General features: G+C 38.2%; 1 protein-coding gene and 1 pseudogene across 1 annotated transcript; one reads left to right on the top strand and one right to left on the bottom strand.

Annotated features, from left to right (window-relative positions):
• The first annotated feature begins 407 nt into the window (after window positions 1-407).
• On the top strand, window positions 408-3,029 carry LOC103695835 (annotated as a pseudogene).
• A 1,925-nt stretch (window positions 3,030-4,954) lies between these two features.
• LOC103695832 (pyrophosphate--fructose 6-phosphate 1-phosphotransferase subunit alpha-like) lies at window positions 4,955-13,887 on the bottom strand. Its single transcript, XM_008777256.4, has 19 exons — window positions 13,728-13,887; window positions 12,565-12,737; window positions 12,305-12,417; window positions 11,370-11,444; window positions 11,173-11,286; window positions 11,011-11,078; window positions 10,672-10,755; window positions 10,180-10,233; window positions 9,739-9,819; window positions 9,451-9,544; window positions 9,304-9,377; window positions 9,056-9,166; window positions 8,910-8,954; window positions 8,763-8,819; window positions 8,357-8,461; window positions 8,163-8,279; window positions 7,900-8,003; window positions 6,351-6,516; window positions 4,955-5,564 (listed from the first exon to the last, which is right to left on the bottom strand). The coding sequence occupies exons 1-19, from the start codon at window positions 13,815-13,817 to the stop codon at window positions 5,436-5,438; spliced, it is 1,854 nt and encodes a 617-aa protein (XP_008775478.1). The 5' UTR covers window positions 13,818-13,887; the 3' UTR covers window positions 4,955-5,435.
• Window positions 13,888-14,456: the final 569 nt, after the last annotated feature.

Here is a 14,456-nt window from a genome sequence, read left to right as displayed (position 1 = left end):
CCGTGAAAAAAAAAATTTCGGAAGAAGCCGGCGAGGTGGTTCCGGAAGAAGCCGGCGAGGTGGTCGGAGATCGGGAGAATGCCGGCGACGAGAGGGAGAAGGGGGAACGGGGGGGTTTTGGGCGTTGGCGAGGTGTTTTGGAGGGGAAGAGCGGGGTGGGGGGGTTTGGGGGGTGTAGAGAGCAATTTAGGTGAGGGGGTGGGGAGGGTGGGGGGTAATTTAGAAATTTTTAATTTTTTAGGGGTGTCCTTAGCAAATGGGGGGTGTAGAGAGTATTTAATTTTTTTTTAATTTTTGGGGGGTGTCCTGAGCAATAGGGGGGGTGTATATAGAACCACCCCTAGACGACCGTGACAAACAAGCGGTGAACGATAGTTAAAAGTGTTCCTGGGTCGCACGTTATTGGACTTTTGAGTCACCGTAAGCCGTAAGGCTAGTCGGGCTCGGGGAGTAGGCGGCTCCTAGGAACGAGCTGTGTCGGGGGTGGAAGCCTTTCTTCTCCGCCTCAAAGGTGGTCATTTTACCCCGGAAGAATTTGGCGGTTTTTGTCTTATTTTATGAAAGCGGTTCTGGATTTATGCTCTATTGTTGGATTTAAGCATCGACAGTGTATATAGGCACAAACCCAAAATGTATCGTTTCTTGGGCTGCATGTTCTTGTTCTCTAATGCGAACTGTTTGACGAAATGCCTCAGCGGCTGCAGACATAATTTTTTTTTTCTCTTTTCTTGTTTTTTTCCTACTTTTGTCGTGGGTGATGCGTATTTTCTCTATTTAATATTGTGACGTAGATAAGTGCTACTTGAATGTATAAAATATTTAGAACAAAAGATAAATTTCAGACTGGAAAACAATATGAGAGGGGGTCGTGTTTGTGTTATAAGGGAGATGCAAAGTAAGATAAGATCAAAAAAGTATACCTTTGGGAAAACTATGCGCTGAAAGGATGATTTGAAAAATGTGCATGATGAGGAGATGAAAGGAACATTTGTTTCCATGGGGAAACTTTGAGCATTAGCAGATTCTTTTTTGCAAATGTCTAATATTGGTGGAAAATAATTAAATTCGGCAGAGACTTGTGCACATACTTGAATTATTTGAAGAGCAAGCTTGAGCTGGGACTGAAATTGTGACAAATGACTATGGCAATGTCAGTACTGAACAGAACAGGAAAGCATGGCTTCACACATCATATTTGATGAGATTAATAAAGTTGAGTGATGGAATTCGATTAGTCCATCTACATAAAAATGACAATGGTTCTTGGCAGTTCACTTACTAGTGGAGCAACCTTTTTTAGTAGGCGTTATGTTTTGGAGCAATCCTAGCATTCACCTAGCTCATTAGCACTCTTACATCCTTTTAAAATACCTCCATTGTTTACAAAATGAAAGAAAGATTTAGAGCAGATAAAGACTGTAGCAGGTTGTTCTAAACTGGAAAGGTTAACTCCAGTCCTGAAACTTATTGCCCATATTAATTCCTGTGCATTATGCAGAAAACACAGATAATCAGAAGAGTTTTCTATCTGAATCATAACTAACCTGTAGAATATTTTATTGGCGTTTCATACAAGATGATGCATATTTTCTAAACCCTTTTTCACTGTAATAAAAGAGATTGCAATTTTATAATGATGTTTGTTTTATTTGTAGAAGGAAAGGAATGATGGAGTAACAAGAAGTTAAATGGATTGCATAGCTCAAGGGATAATTGAGTCACAGGCATTGTCTATGCTACTACTGTTGTTTGATTATTCTACACCATGTTTACTTGCATGACATGGCAAAAGCAAAAAACTCCCTATTTGAACAAGCATTAACTAATTCATTTACATAAAAAGCTTCAGCTTTGGAAAGTATTTGATATGAAATGAAAGAAACACTAAGTTCCAAGATATTTGATGTTTTAAGTTGGAACAATAGCAACAGCAAGACAGCTTAGTGGTTTATGAAACCTAGATTTTCTTTTTATTGATTGAAAGTTTGATTACACCTTTTTTTTCTTTTTTTTGTGGCACAAGAAACATGAGTCATAATAATGGTCTGTTTTCAGCATTTTGAGGCTGTGGAGATTCTTCTTCAGGACCAGTGTGGTGTTCCATAAGAATGTGTCAGGGTACATGAGCTGTGCATAAAAAGTGGACCAAACCTTGGTGAGTATATTGCAACTGTGAATTCATTATGTCTTTATTCAGCGGTCAATCACTCATGTAAAAATGCCTCTCTGTTTTATAGGAGTGGTGCCCTCTGATGTCCGTCTTTTGTGTGATTGAACACAGCCTGCACTTTCTTAGTAGAGCTTTCACAGTCACCTTATCAACATTACTTCCTTGTCCTTTCAAATTAACCTGAATGACTGAGTCTTCTGATTGCATAGGACTCTACAGCATGTTGGGGGTGCCATGAGAGGTGCCGGTGCCGGTGCCAACCAGATCTCAGTTTTAGTTCGAACGATAGTGGAAAGCAAAGTGGGTCATAATGTGCTGTGCTTCTTTTAGTCCCTTGGTTACAAGTTAGACCATGAACTTTTGAAGATGGTTTTTGCCTTCCATTTCAAGGGAGGAGCCCAGATAACTATTATTGTGACTTCTGCCGGTAAAGTGCCAAACTGTCACACCACTGATGAAGCTGTGCCTGTTACTCCGGGCATCCAACGGGTTGAAATCGCAGCCCCTGCTGCAGCCGAAAACCATAGGGGAGTCATTTCTGCTGTTACTTCTTTTGGCGAGTATCTGGCTCCATAAGCATACCCTTCCATGTCATTGTTGATCATAAGATGTCTGAATGATTATATCTTAATGAGGATTTCGTTTGCTGCAGGCTCCTGCATCTTTCGAACCGCAGTGTTTCAATGGTATTGTTCCTGGAGCAGCAGCTGCTGCTGCTTCGCTTATGTCAAATAGTGGTGGTAAGACCTTAATAGTTGATGTGCCTTGAGGCATCCCTTCATAGTTGATGTCTGGATGCTAAACTAAACATTTACATCAGCTTGTAATGTATCTTGTCATGAGCAGTCTTCTGGTTTCATCGAAGGGTTTTTCCGTTCATCTATGATTGTTGAAAGTACATAAACAATAATTTTAGATGACTGGATAAGGTTTTCTTCAAATAATTGCTACAGAAATGTAAACTAGACTGGCTTACCTAAATGTCTTATTAAAAGAACAGGAGATGCTTCAAACTTCATTTCATACTTCATGTGTTTGTAGATTCCAAGCTAGTGTTTTAGTTTAGCCCTTGTCCTAGAAGGGAAGTGGTAGGAATATACATGCGCATATCTGAGTATCTGTTGTCTCTTCTTTCTCACTTTTTTCTTTCTTTAAAATTGAATAGATGATTGATGTCAAAGTTGAGAGTTGGTGACATAAAGTTGATCTCATTTAAATGGAATGTAAGAAAAGATTTAAATGTGCCACCAGTGGACAAGGTAATTACAATCAGAACCTCTGGATGGCAGATTCTATTGTGTTCAGTCCAAAGGAAATGAGAAAATGATACTTCAACAATGGGAATAGGTTGGATGTTTCTTTTTCTTTTTTTTTTTGAACTATAAAGCCCATATTTAACTTCAAAAAAAAAAATAGTCTTAAGATTGATATTATATCCATGTTAGCTTTAAAATATTATAAAATGCAAGCTTTCTTGATGCAATTTGACCCAGCATCAGATGTAAGCACGTAGTTGCTGCTGCTTCATTGCTTAACTTATGCCTTGAACGTGTGGAATGTAGAACAATACGCCAAAAAAATAGACCAATTCACATAGAAGAGAGTGGAGGGGAGGGAGGGAGGGAGATAGTTATTGCTTTAATTTGACATCTAGTGCATTTTTTTTCTTTTTGTATTTAAATGGCAAAGATGGAACCAAGGGAGGTTGCACTTGGCTTCTGCCCTAAGGATCTTAATTGTCACACCTTGGATTGAAGGTGACTAGGAAACAATAAGCAGACGGCCTATCAATGGAACATTGTCAAGAGCAAAGAAATTATAAAGCAGGTGTTTGGTAGATCTTCCAATTGGAAAGTATAAATTGGACCGGGTCCAGGATTTGTACCGGTAGACCTGGTCATTTGAGTTGGTATAAACAACTTATGATAGATTATCAAGCTGTCCATATCAAAAATCTCAACTGGGATTTATCATCTAAAAAAAATAAATTACAAAAAGTTCTCTAAACTTAGGAATAAATTACACTTATATCTAACAGTTTGAAAAATCTATATTTGTTTTTATCTAATACAACCTATGATTTAACAGAATATTAGTTAAATCATTAACCTTAAATAGAATCCAAATGATATATCAGAAAAAATTTAAAAAATAACCTGAAGTGATATAACAGCAAACCGACGGCATAAGAAAACGTATATACCCTCCACTACATTTAAAGATATTTTCAATTTTTTATATGAGATAAGTAGTTTCATTAGCTCCACCAATTTAGCTGGGTGTAAATGTAGATTTTATAAATTATTGAATGTAAATATAATAAATATAAAGCTAAGATGGTTTTTGCAATTTACTGAAAGAATATAATCTCAGCAGGATATCACGATTGTTATAAGTAAGAGCTTGTACAGGCTCGGCCTATCTTCCCATAGTTAATTTAGAAATGAAAAGATTGGAAATGGCACCTTTTTTGTCTCTTTTTTTTACTTGGGTTTCTGTTGGGGAATGTGGTCCAAAGAGACATTGATAGCCTCCTTGCAAGAACACACCCACCTATCAGGTTGTGGATAAATTATTAATTATCCGATTCAGAAGCGTGTTTCTCTTCACGCCTGACGACCATTTGGAGTGGTCTGAAATAAGTTCAGCAATGGGACCAAGTAAATTCCTTCTATCAAAAATAAATAAAAAAAATATTTGTTAGTTCTAGAAACAAACTGCTGTCTCTCATTTCTTAAGCAAGATGTGGAGGACATTAGGCTATCACATATTTCATTACAAGTATATATTAAGGATGCATTTACCATGACTATATGCATGTATATATGTAAATATATGGATTACAATGATGCACGCCAATTAATCATAAGAGCAGCTATCCTCAGTGCAGCACTGCAGCTATACGACGCATCACCATTCAACATCCCAAAAATTTCAGAAGCCTACATTCCCTGCTGTGTCTATAATTAAATACATGGAACTTCATCTGGCTGAAGCAAATGCTCAAATCACAGTTGTTTGACACTGTTTGCTTGTGTCATTATTTTGCATAAACAGACTCATTGTAAGAACTCACCAACGTCGAAAATGCCAGGAGGCCCGCGGTAGCATAGACATACAAGTAGGCTGAATGTTGAGGATGCCAATGATCCTGACTTCATACCATTACTGACTTGATGGAAAAATAGAAGATTATGTAGATTATGTTGAAGGAAATGAACAGAACAGGTCACTGGTAGATCTCCATTGAAGATGCTTCCGCAACTCAAAGAGGTGGCTGGCTATGGAATGATGGAGCGGTCATCACCGATAGCACATCTGTCACAGAGGCCATGGAACTTAGAGCAGCTTTCAGCACATCCTGTGAACACCCAGGCTTCACAATGCTTCTCACCTGCACATACAAAAGAAATATAAGAATTTGAGGGCAAAACACAGTGTGCCCATGGGTGGTGCATGCATGAGAGCTGTAAATTTAACTAGGAGCATTAAGCAGCAGAACAACCCAATAATTGGAGTATCTAAAGCTACATATCGACATGCAGGTGGCCGAGGCAGCATCTAGAAAACTAATGCTAGATCACATGAATATTGCGGACAGGGTCTCATAAAGCTACAGATATGTTGGAGAGGTTGCAATATTTGATGGAGATCATTGAAAAGGAACTGCATTGGAGTTCCTAGCCAACTACTTTAAGGTCTAGGTTAAACCAATCAACCAAAATGGTGTATCAATGATTTATGTCCGACAAATAAAGAGACCTTTGGGTGAGCGACTGTCGCTCAAATTTCTTATCCGTCCCACCATCTCACATGCAATCATGTGAAAAAGGAACTGAATCATGCAAGTAAGAAAGAGAAAAATACATGCCGAACTATGGCCAGTACGGAGAAGAGTGCGGACTCAAATTTGAAGATGTAGGAAACTAATGTATTAGAACTGATGTAGGAAGGAGCATTTGAAGGTGGCAACATAGGACTGAAAAAAAAAATGGAGTGTGAAACTAAGGGGCATGGAAATGATGTCGAGAATAAAGGATCAATAATATGACATGCAATTAAAAAGCTTTGCAAACCTGTGACTAACCCTAATTTGACCCAAGAAGCAAATTGATTTGCAACTTGAAGTTAAGGGAAAGGGAAAGCAAAACTACTCGAACATAGAAGTCAATATGAGTACCTTATCAAGGTATTCCTGGAGCTTTTTGATTCGGCCCATGTAATCTTGATCTTCAACAGATAATGTGTAAGTCTTCACATCAGCACCCGGACCATCAAATTGAAGTGGTCCTGGGTTTCTGTACAAGTCATCCATCAGAAAACTAGGTGCCTTTTGTCTCAACAACCTGAAATCCAAAGCCAGAAACGAACATAATCATCATTAGCACTGCCAAAAGTTGGGCTACTTATATATAAAAAAAATTTCAGAATTCTCATTAACAATATTTGGAAATAATAACTAAAAAATTTTAGCTCTTAAAACAACCCATAAGGAAAAGCATAAAAGTTTTTAAAGACCATAAACAGCATCTAAACACCAATCAAGACTAACATGCAGTGTAGCAATGGAGGCCAATAATCCATAAAAGTTTCTTATGACCATAAACAGCATCCAAACACCAATCAAGACTAACATATAGTGTAGCAATGGAAGCCAATAACCCAGCAACACAATCAACATATAATTCAAACTTTTGGTTATGCTTCCAATCCACATGACACACTATTTAGTTGATATCAGAGTTAATATCACAGATCTCATAAGGATACAAGAGCTTATTAATCCGTATTAGATCTTCAAGGGTCTAATAGCCCAGCACACAAACACATGCACACACAACATGGTTCAAATGGTCATAATATTTATTTCTAAAGTTTTGTATGAATATGAACCAATATCTCTCTTAGCTTTAGTTGTGAATCTTTAGGATCGCATCGCAATGAGCACCCACCAACCACCCAATCCTGACCCATCAAACCACATACAAAGTGGCAATGGGGCAGACTGGCCATTGGATTACTTGTTTGGTAGATTTACAAAATACGCTCCACTGCGGTTTGCCATCCTTGTGGCGGAGAGCTGGGGAAGAGGGGTCAATACTTTCTGCTCTCCATTTATGTGTAATGCAGCAACTGAATGCCAATTCACAATTAGGAATTCAAATCCATCTGCATTCACAGGTGGATGAATCAAGCCTAACCCTCCATGGCCAGATCTGTACTTGGATAACCCATTCTCTCGGCAAGTTGCTAATTGTGATCTTTTCGCCCATCAGAAGCTGCGAGGGAAGAAGAACACAGTATCATGCTCTTCTATAGTAACGATAGCCGTCCCTTGCTTTCCTACTCTCTAATTTGATAAGCAAGTAGATCCCTTTCCCTAGACCCAAGTAAAATTAAACCCAAAAAAAAACTCCATCTGATGACAAAATGGACCTCATTAAGAACATAGGTCTGAAAATTGGTCGATGCGGATCAGGATTCAGATTTTTGAGTCTTTGCAGGTATAAATCTGGATCCATGCAAGATCCAACCGATCACCATCTTCCAAATGTTAAGCTAAAGAACAATTAACCACGCAGAAAAAGAAAATAAAGGATGGCGAGGAACTATGCTTTTATCAGCAACTATGGCTGCTATAAATTAATAAATAATAGAGCCTGATTTTGGTCAAAATGCAGAAAAGAAAGCAACCAAAAAATCAGTCAGAAGTTGTAAAGGGAACATACTCATATACTTTTCCTTTCAAGTCAACTGAAGCAGGATGGATGGCAGGTTTTCCAATAGGTATTGATCCAGGACCACGTGAATATCGCTTCACAGTCATCATTGCCTGCAAGAAACAATATGTACTGTCAGACATGATATACTTGAATATTTTAATATTGTCCAGTCCTTTCCCACTTTACATTTGCAGATGTATCATAATTTCAAAAATAAATCATTTTAGCTTAATTTTTTTTTTAAAAAAAAAAGAGCACAAAGATCCCACCGTCAGTGGAGCAGCACCACATCGCCACTTGTGCACAGGATGTTTCAAGTTTGTTACAGTAGCCATATATCCATTCAAACCAGCAGCTAGAATATGATAGCAGATGTGTCCAAGAACCTGCACATATAAGGATAACATAATGATTGCAGAATAACTATAAAACAACAACAGAAAGTACTCTTGCCAGAACTTACAAATGCATAGTCACAATCAAATTTGGATGGTACGGATCCCCGAGCTTGATAACCAAAGAAGTGACAGACAGCGTTGAATTTCTTTCCTTTATATGTGCCTTCTTTCTGGAAAAACATTAGACTATTTAGTGCACTTAAAGATTAACTCAGGAAGGAGTAGCAAAGAAAGACGCGACATAGATATAGAGCACAAGCAAATTTCAGCCCCTATACAAAATGTTGTACAAAACAACACAACAAATTAAAGAAATGCAATAGTGCACTCTTTCATAGTGCAGGTAACGTGCAACCTGGAGCACGAAAGAAAAGTTTTCTTAGCAAATTCTGTCAGTCTAAGTGCAATATATTAGGTGTGAAATACTCTCCATGTTGCATAGTCACTAAATAGGGGAGAAACTGAACCTACCATACGCTTGTTCATTTCTTTTTCCACCAACTGGGCTAGAAGTTTCTCTGTTTCAATCTGAACAGGAAGATATTAAACCAAAACATAAAATTACAAAATGTTGTAGGCCTTCATTACAAAAAAATGCTGCTCTTGAAGCACATCTACCTGGGACAGCTGTGCAGAGTCATCAGATTCTGGAAGAAGCAGCAGCTGCATCATTGAACAGCTTATCAGCAAAACTGACATTCAGGCATGTTATAGAAATGATTTTATCCAATATTTTCTAATTCATAGAAAAGGGAGGAAATGACCTGTTTCCTGATGAAAGGAGGCAAAAATTCGAACAAGGCAGATGCCCAAGGTGAAAGATGTGAAGAAATATTCTCTGTAGAAACACCTTGGTTGTGGAGACCATGAATTTCCTAAAGAAGTTACAATGATAGGATCAAAAGTTCAAAAAGTGAAACAGAGTTCACATAAGATATGTGCTTTCAGCGATGTCAAAAACCATGGTGCAAGTCCTAAAGCTGCAGTTCGTATATATAACAAGGGAAACTACCTGAAGGAGCGCATACAATTCCGGAATGCTTTCTACAAGACCCTCAGGAATAAGAATGACACCATGATACTTGTCTGCACCAAAAACATATAATGCATCAGAAAGAACAAATTAGTCATTAAACAAGTATAACCAGTTGCATCCAACCTTTTTCTGCTCTGGCTTGGACTGCATCACAGATCTGCTTTGTTATGTCAAATATAGTAAGTTTTGACAGAGCCACCTCCTCACCTAAGATGAGCTGAGAGTATATCGAAGCAAAGCAAGGAAAGTATACACAGCATTAATAGAAAAGCTAATATGTAAATTATTTTTCCATAAGAAATCTTTACCAAAAATACATAGTACACTATTTCTTTCATCAAGAAACATTTATTATGTGTTATCAGAAATGAAATTCTGTTTGTCAGTTTTTTTTCTGATAAGAAGCCAAACCATATTTGGATGTGACTGGAGAGCACATTCCAAAGCCACATGAGATGCCTTGCGACCCATCAAGCGAATGAAATAATAATACTGCAAAAGGCAAATGGAAATCATTGATTGCTTAAAAGATGTTCAATGCAAAATTGTGAAATCACACAAATCATATACAGTTCATGCCACCAGAATGATCTTCTGAGTAACCAAAGTTTTACAAGCAAAATGAAAAACTTTGACCATTGAGAAATGTTTAGTTACATAAGCACTGCAAATAAACATCTCCAACTTCTTTGATCACCGATCGAACACTTAAAAAAGGTCATTGTACCCACAACATCAATGCCATAAGTACAGCATGATAGGAATTTTCTAACTGGTCTAACTAAGCCATAGCTGCTAGCTGGATATTTAAAAGAAATATAGTTTACTTCTTCAGGATATCATGATATATACCTTCTGTGCGGAGAGAGCATCTGTGCAAACATTGCTTATGAGTTGTGAATTAACCTAAAATCAGAAAGCAAAAATATAAGCTTCAGACAAAGGAAAAAAATAGTAAAGAAAAGTCAATCCACTTTTTTTAAATTTCTCAAAGATTATGAGAAAAAATAATGGAAATTGCTACTTGATAATAACAATTATCATTAGTAATGAAAACAGATCGATATTGTATCAAGACTCCATTTTCCCATATTTATGAAGTATCCATTTTCCCAGTTTTAGATAAACTGCTGATTTAATCATGAATTTCAAGTCCTATTGGAGTTTGGAACTGCATCCACCACGAGTGATAAATCACCATACTCAACAGAGTATTATGTCCAAAAGCAATAGTGCATAAGCATATAAAGTGAAATAATTAGAATTCCAAAAAAAAAAAAGGGAGAAACATGTTAGATCATGCTAACTTGATGTGTATATGGAATGGTATCACTGGAGTCGTACCCTGCATACTGTATCAAATCCAACATTTGTTTCAACAAACTGATTCTTCAGATCCCCATTTAATGTGACAGGAACGCCAACCACCTGTCCAGAAAATTCTCTCAGTCATCGGAAAAATACAAGCTTACATAGACATAAAGGGAAGAAATCATAAACTACTATTGCCTGAAAACATCTGCACCATTCAGCTACAGTTTACATAGCAACTTTATCACAAAAAGTAAGAAGGAAATAGCATAGAGTTTACAGATATTAGATGTACGCAAAAGAAAAATGCACATAGACTAAACATACAACAAAAAATGACTCTTTAGGTAATGCATATATCTGTGAATGTACCTTGGTTGGACATTTTGACTCAGCAAAGGTCTCTGCAAGCTGGGCAGCATCAGAGTTGGACGTGACCCCTTTTAAAGAAAAAATAATTAAGGAAACAAATAAGAAACTAAACTACTAGTCTGGTGGCAAATATTGAACTCCCTACATGAATTAGTGGGATACCTCCAATAATAACAAGACCATCCAACTTCAAAGCACGGCATGTAGTCATTGCAGCATTAACTTGCTCAGTTGTTCTTATTTGATCTTTGGTTCGACCAAGCAAATCATAACCACCTTCAGAAAACGAAAATTTAATGTAAATTAAAAGAATTACCAACATTACCGAGACAAAAGAAGAGGGGTTAAGCTTTGTAAACCTTGGTTTTTATACGTAGAAAGAACATCATTTGTGATTTCCAGAGTTTTCTGGGCAAAAAAACCTTCAGTGCCACCTGTCCCCGCAGACAAGAGAAATCAGCAGAAGAAATATTGACAGACATTTTTTTCACAACAAAAGATCAATCAGGTCATATCTCTAGTAGCAATTTAGGCCTCCAAGTTATGTTTATCCTACACTCTTTAAGACAACTGGTCAGATGGACTAATTGACATGAAAGTGGGAATGCGAGATGACTATAGGAACAAATATTTGATTAGTTGCTCTTTTGTTGGGATTTAATTTTACACACATTTACAAGTCTAAGTATGAGCTGGCAAACTAGTAATACATCAGAAGATAAAATCCCTATTCCCTGCATTGGCAGCTCTTTCGTTAGTTTTATTTCATATCACTGATCCCTCAAATATTGTATCAACCCGTAACTTCATTTCTGTGATTTCACCAATACCTTATAGGTAGGCGCATAAAGATGCTCAGAGCTTGGCAGTGAAGAATCATCAACATTAGTAAGACTACTACATAACTATTATCAGAAATGACAAACAGGTAGCAATCCAGCCCCAAACACTTCCATCACACTTGCCAAACAAGTCGTCACAAATCCTAACTAATGCCATTGATAGACCTGCAGAGTTCCTTAAAAACTAAGCAATCCACAAGTGTTAACTAGCTACTCAGGGGAGGGCTACCCATTGTTGTGTAGCCGATTGCCTACAGGCCCTTCCATCCATAAAATAAAGAGTACAAAATAAAAACAAGCTACTCGACTTCTATCGTTGTTGTATTCTTGTCTGTGGCAGCCGAATCGAATATACACAGAGAGAAATGACACCATGACAGCTTATCTAACTAGGAGTAAGTGAACTTTAAGGAGAAGGTATGACTAAAGAGAATGCTGCTAAACATGCTTACCAAGAAACCCAAGCAAAACACTGTCAGGGTTGTGAATTTTGAGAGCATTGTGAAGGCCCCATACAACATTATGTCCCCCTGGTGATTGTCTCCCAGAAAATACGATGCCAACCCTGCAATAAGCCATTCAGACCTATAAATTCAGCACTACACATAAATCGAAATGTTATAACAACAATTTGTTGTTCATAATGACTACCAAGTTGATGCGTCCCAAGCTAAAGATATGCTAAAATGACAAGTTACAGATGAATACAGACCTCATAGGTGGATGCTCTGTTATGATCTGAGCATCAGGGACCTTTGCTGTTGCCCTCAAGAAATGAGCCAACGGCTGCCCAAATGTGTGTGGAAAGGCCCGGCTGATAACATGCGCGCTAGATGGATCTGCAGTGGTAGTTGAATCGCCAAACTCTACCCTCACCGTTGTCCCCTGTTTATTGTAATGAAAATAAACACAAATTAGAAAAAAATAAGTCAAATAAGATAACAGCATGGCAATTATCGGACTTTTGAAAAAAAAACAATGTAAAATAATTCGGACTGATAGCTCGAAACCCATGGATTCAGATCATATTCTGATATAGAAAAAAAAAAACTTTTCATCTAGTCTTAATAACCATGCATAAATTCAACCAACTTATCATTGCCACATGCCAGTTATACAAATCAACGTTATGAACAAGTCCAAAATTACTAGAATCAGACACGAGCTCATTAAATATGTCATTCGATGTGGATGCTTGGAATTTGCTGCCAGCAAAAAAATGTTCCAAAAATATTGAGCACAGAAATTAAAAAAAGGGAAAGGATAAAAAAAGACAATGTATATATGGCATGAATTAAATTTCTGCTACTGCTAACTGGTCAAAATATTTACATCCAGGTGATCAGCATAACATGAAACACAAAGAAACTGGCACCTAACTTGATGCTTTACGGGAAACCCATAATCCCACTTAAAGGCATCATTTTTTCCTTCAAAAAAGAAGAAGAAGAAGAAGACTTGCTTCACTTTTCCTAAACCATGCAACCTACTAATCTAAACCATCAAGATTCAAGACCGGAAAGTATAAGCTGTGCAGCAATTCCAAGTTTGCTCCTTTACAGTAAAATCCAATCCACAAAATACTAAAAAAACAATTGAGACCCCGACCGTTCAAAAGGGGCCAGGACCGATCTCCTCGCAACAATCATCAAATCCAAACGACTATTGAGCCGGTAACCGAGCAGAGTACCAAACAGTTCTATCACCAGAATGAAACAACTCCAACAAAAAAATCAAGCAAATAAAGCACCAGCATCGAATCAACCCGTAAGAAGAGACAGATCAGAAGGAGAAGGAAATCTCTCGATCGATATTGAAGAAAAGCAATGGCCAGAGAAGAACAAGAAGTAGAGAGAGAAGGAAAGGAGGAGAGACCTGAAGGCAAGGAGGGAGCTCGGCAAGGTACTCAGCTCTCTTCTGCTGGAGCTCAGAGAGCTCCCGGGGAACGCCGAAATCCGAATTCATTTTTCCCCTACCCTTCTCTTCTCCGGTCTTCTCTTCGATCTCTATCACCGTCTTCCCCCTACCAGTGTTTCTGGCCTCTACTTATCGGAGAAACCGTAGCAGTACCCGCGGGCGATACTTTCGACCCCGCCACCGGTTTTCTCCTTAGGACTACCAAATGCCCACGTACTTTGGTGTTTTCCACGACAATGCCACTCACCTGCACGGATTCAACGGCTCTCTCTTTCGACGGGTTTCCGACTCGGTTTGCGTGGCCCGTACGTCAACCTCTACAAATTTAGACCGAACGGTTCGAACTGGTTTCGAACGAACCACGACGAGTTGGACCGGGGTCCCTCGTCGGACCGGTTGGTGAGCGCTCGGTGGTCCAAGCTGTGATAAAGTGGGGCAGAATCCAAGCTCCGACATGATATTTTTAACCTTCAGAAGAAATGAGCCTTGGTCATGGTGAAGAGCTTATCTTGAGGGATATGCATGCCGGATGGGATAAGGTTACGAACCTGTCATGAATCCAGGGTCCCTATAATGTGGTTTTGTATGATTTCTTTTTGAAGATTATGGCATGACAATGGCTAGCTTAATGAGCATGGTTGGACACAAGTTTGTGAGCCTGTCAGGGCTCATGGATTCGGACCAACA

This window comes from Phoenix dactylifera, chromosome 1 (genome assembly GCF_009389715.1).
Source record: "Phoenix dactylifera cultivar Barhee BC4 chromosome 1, palm_55x_up_171113_PBpolish2nd_filt_p, whole genome shotgun sequence".
Taxonomy (NCBI): domain Eukaryota; kingdom Viridiplantae; phylum Streptophyta; class Magnoliopsida; order Arecales; family Arecaceae; genus Phoenix; species Phoenix dactylifera.
Note: the sequence above shows the minus strand (reverse complement) of the source record. Positions and strands in the feature narration are given on the sequence as shown.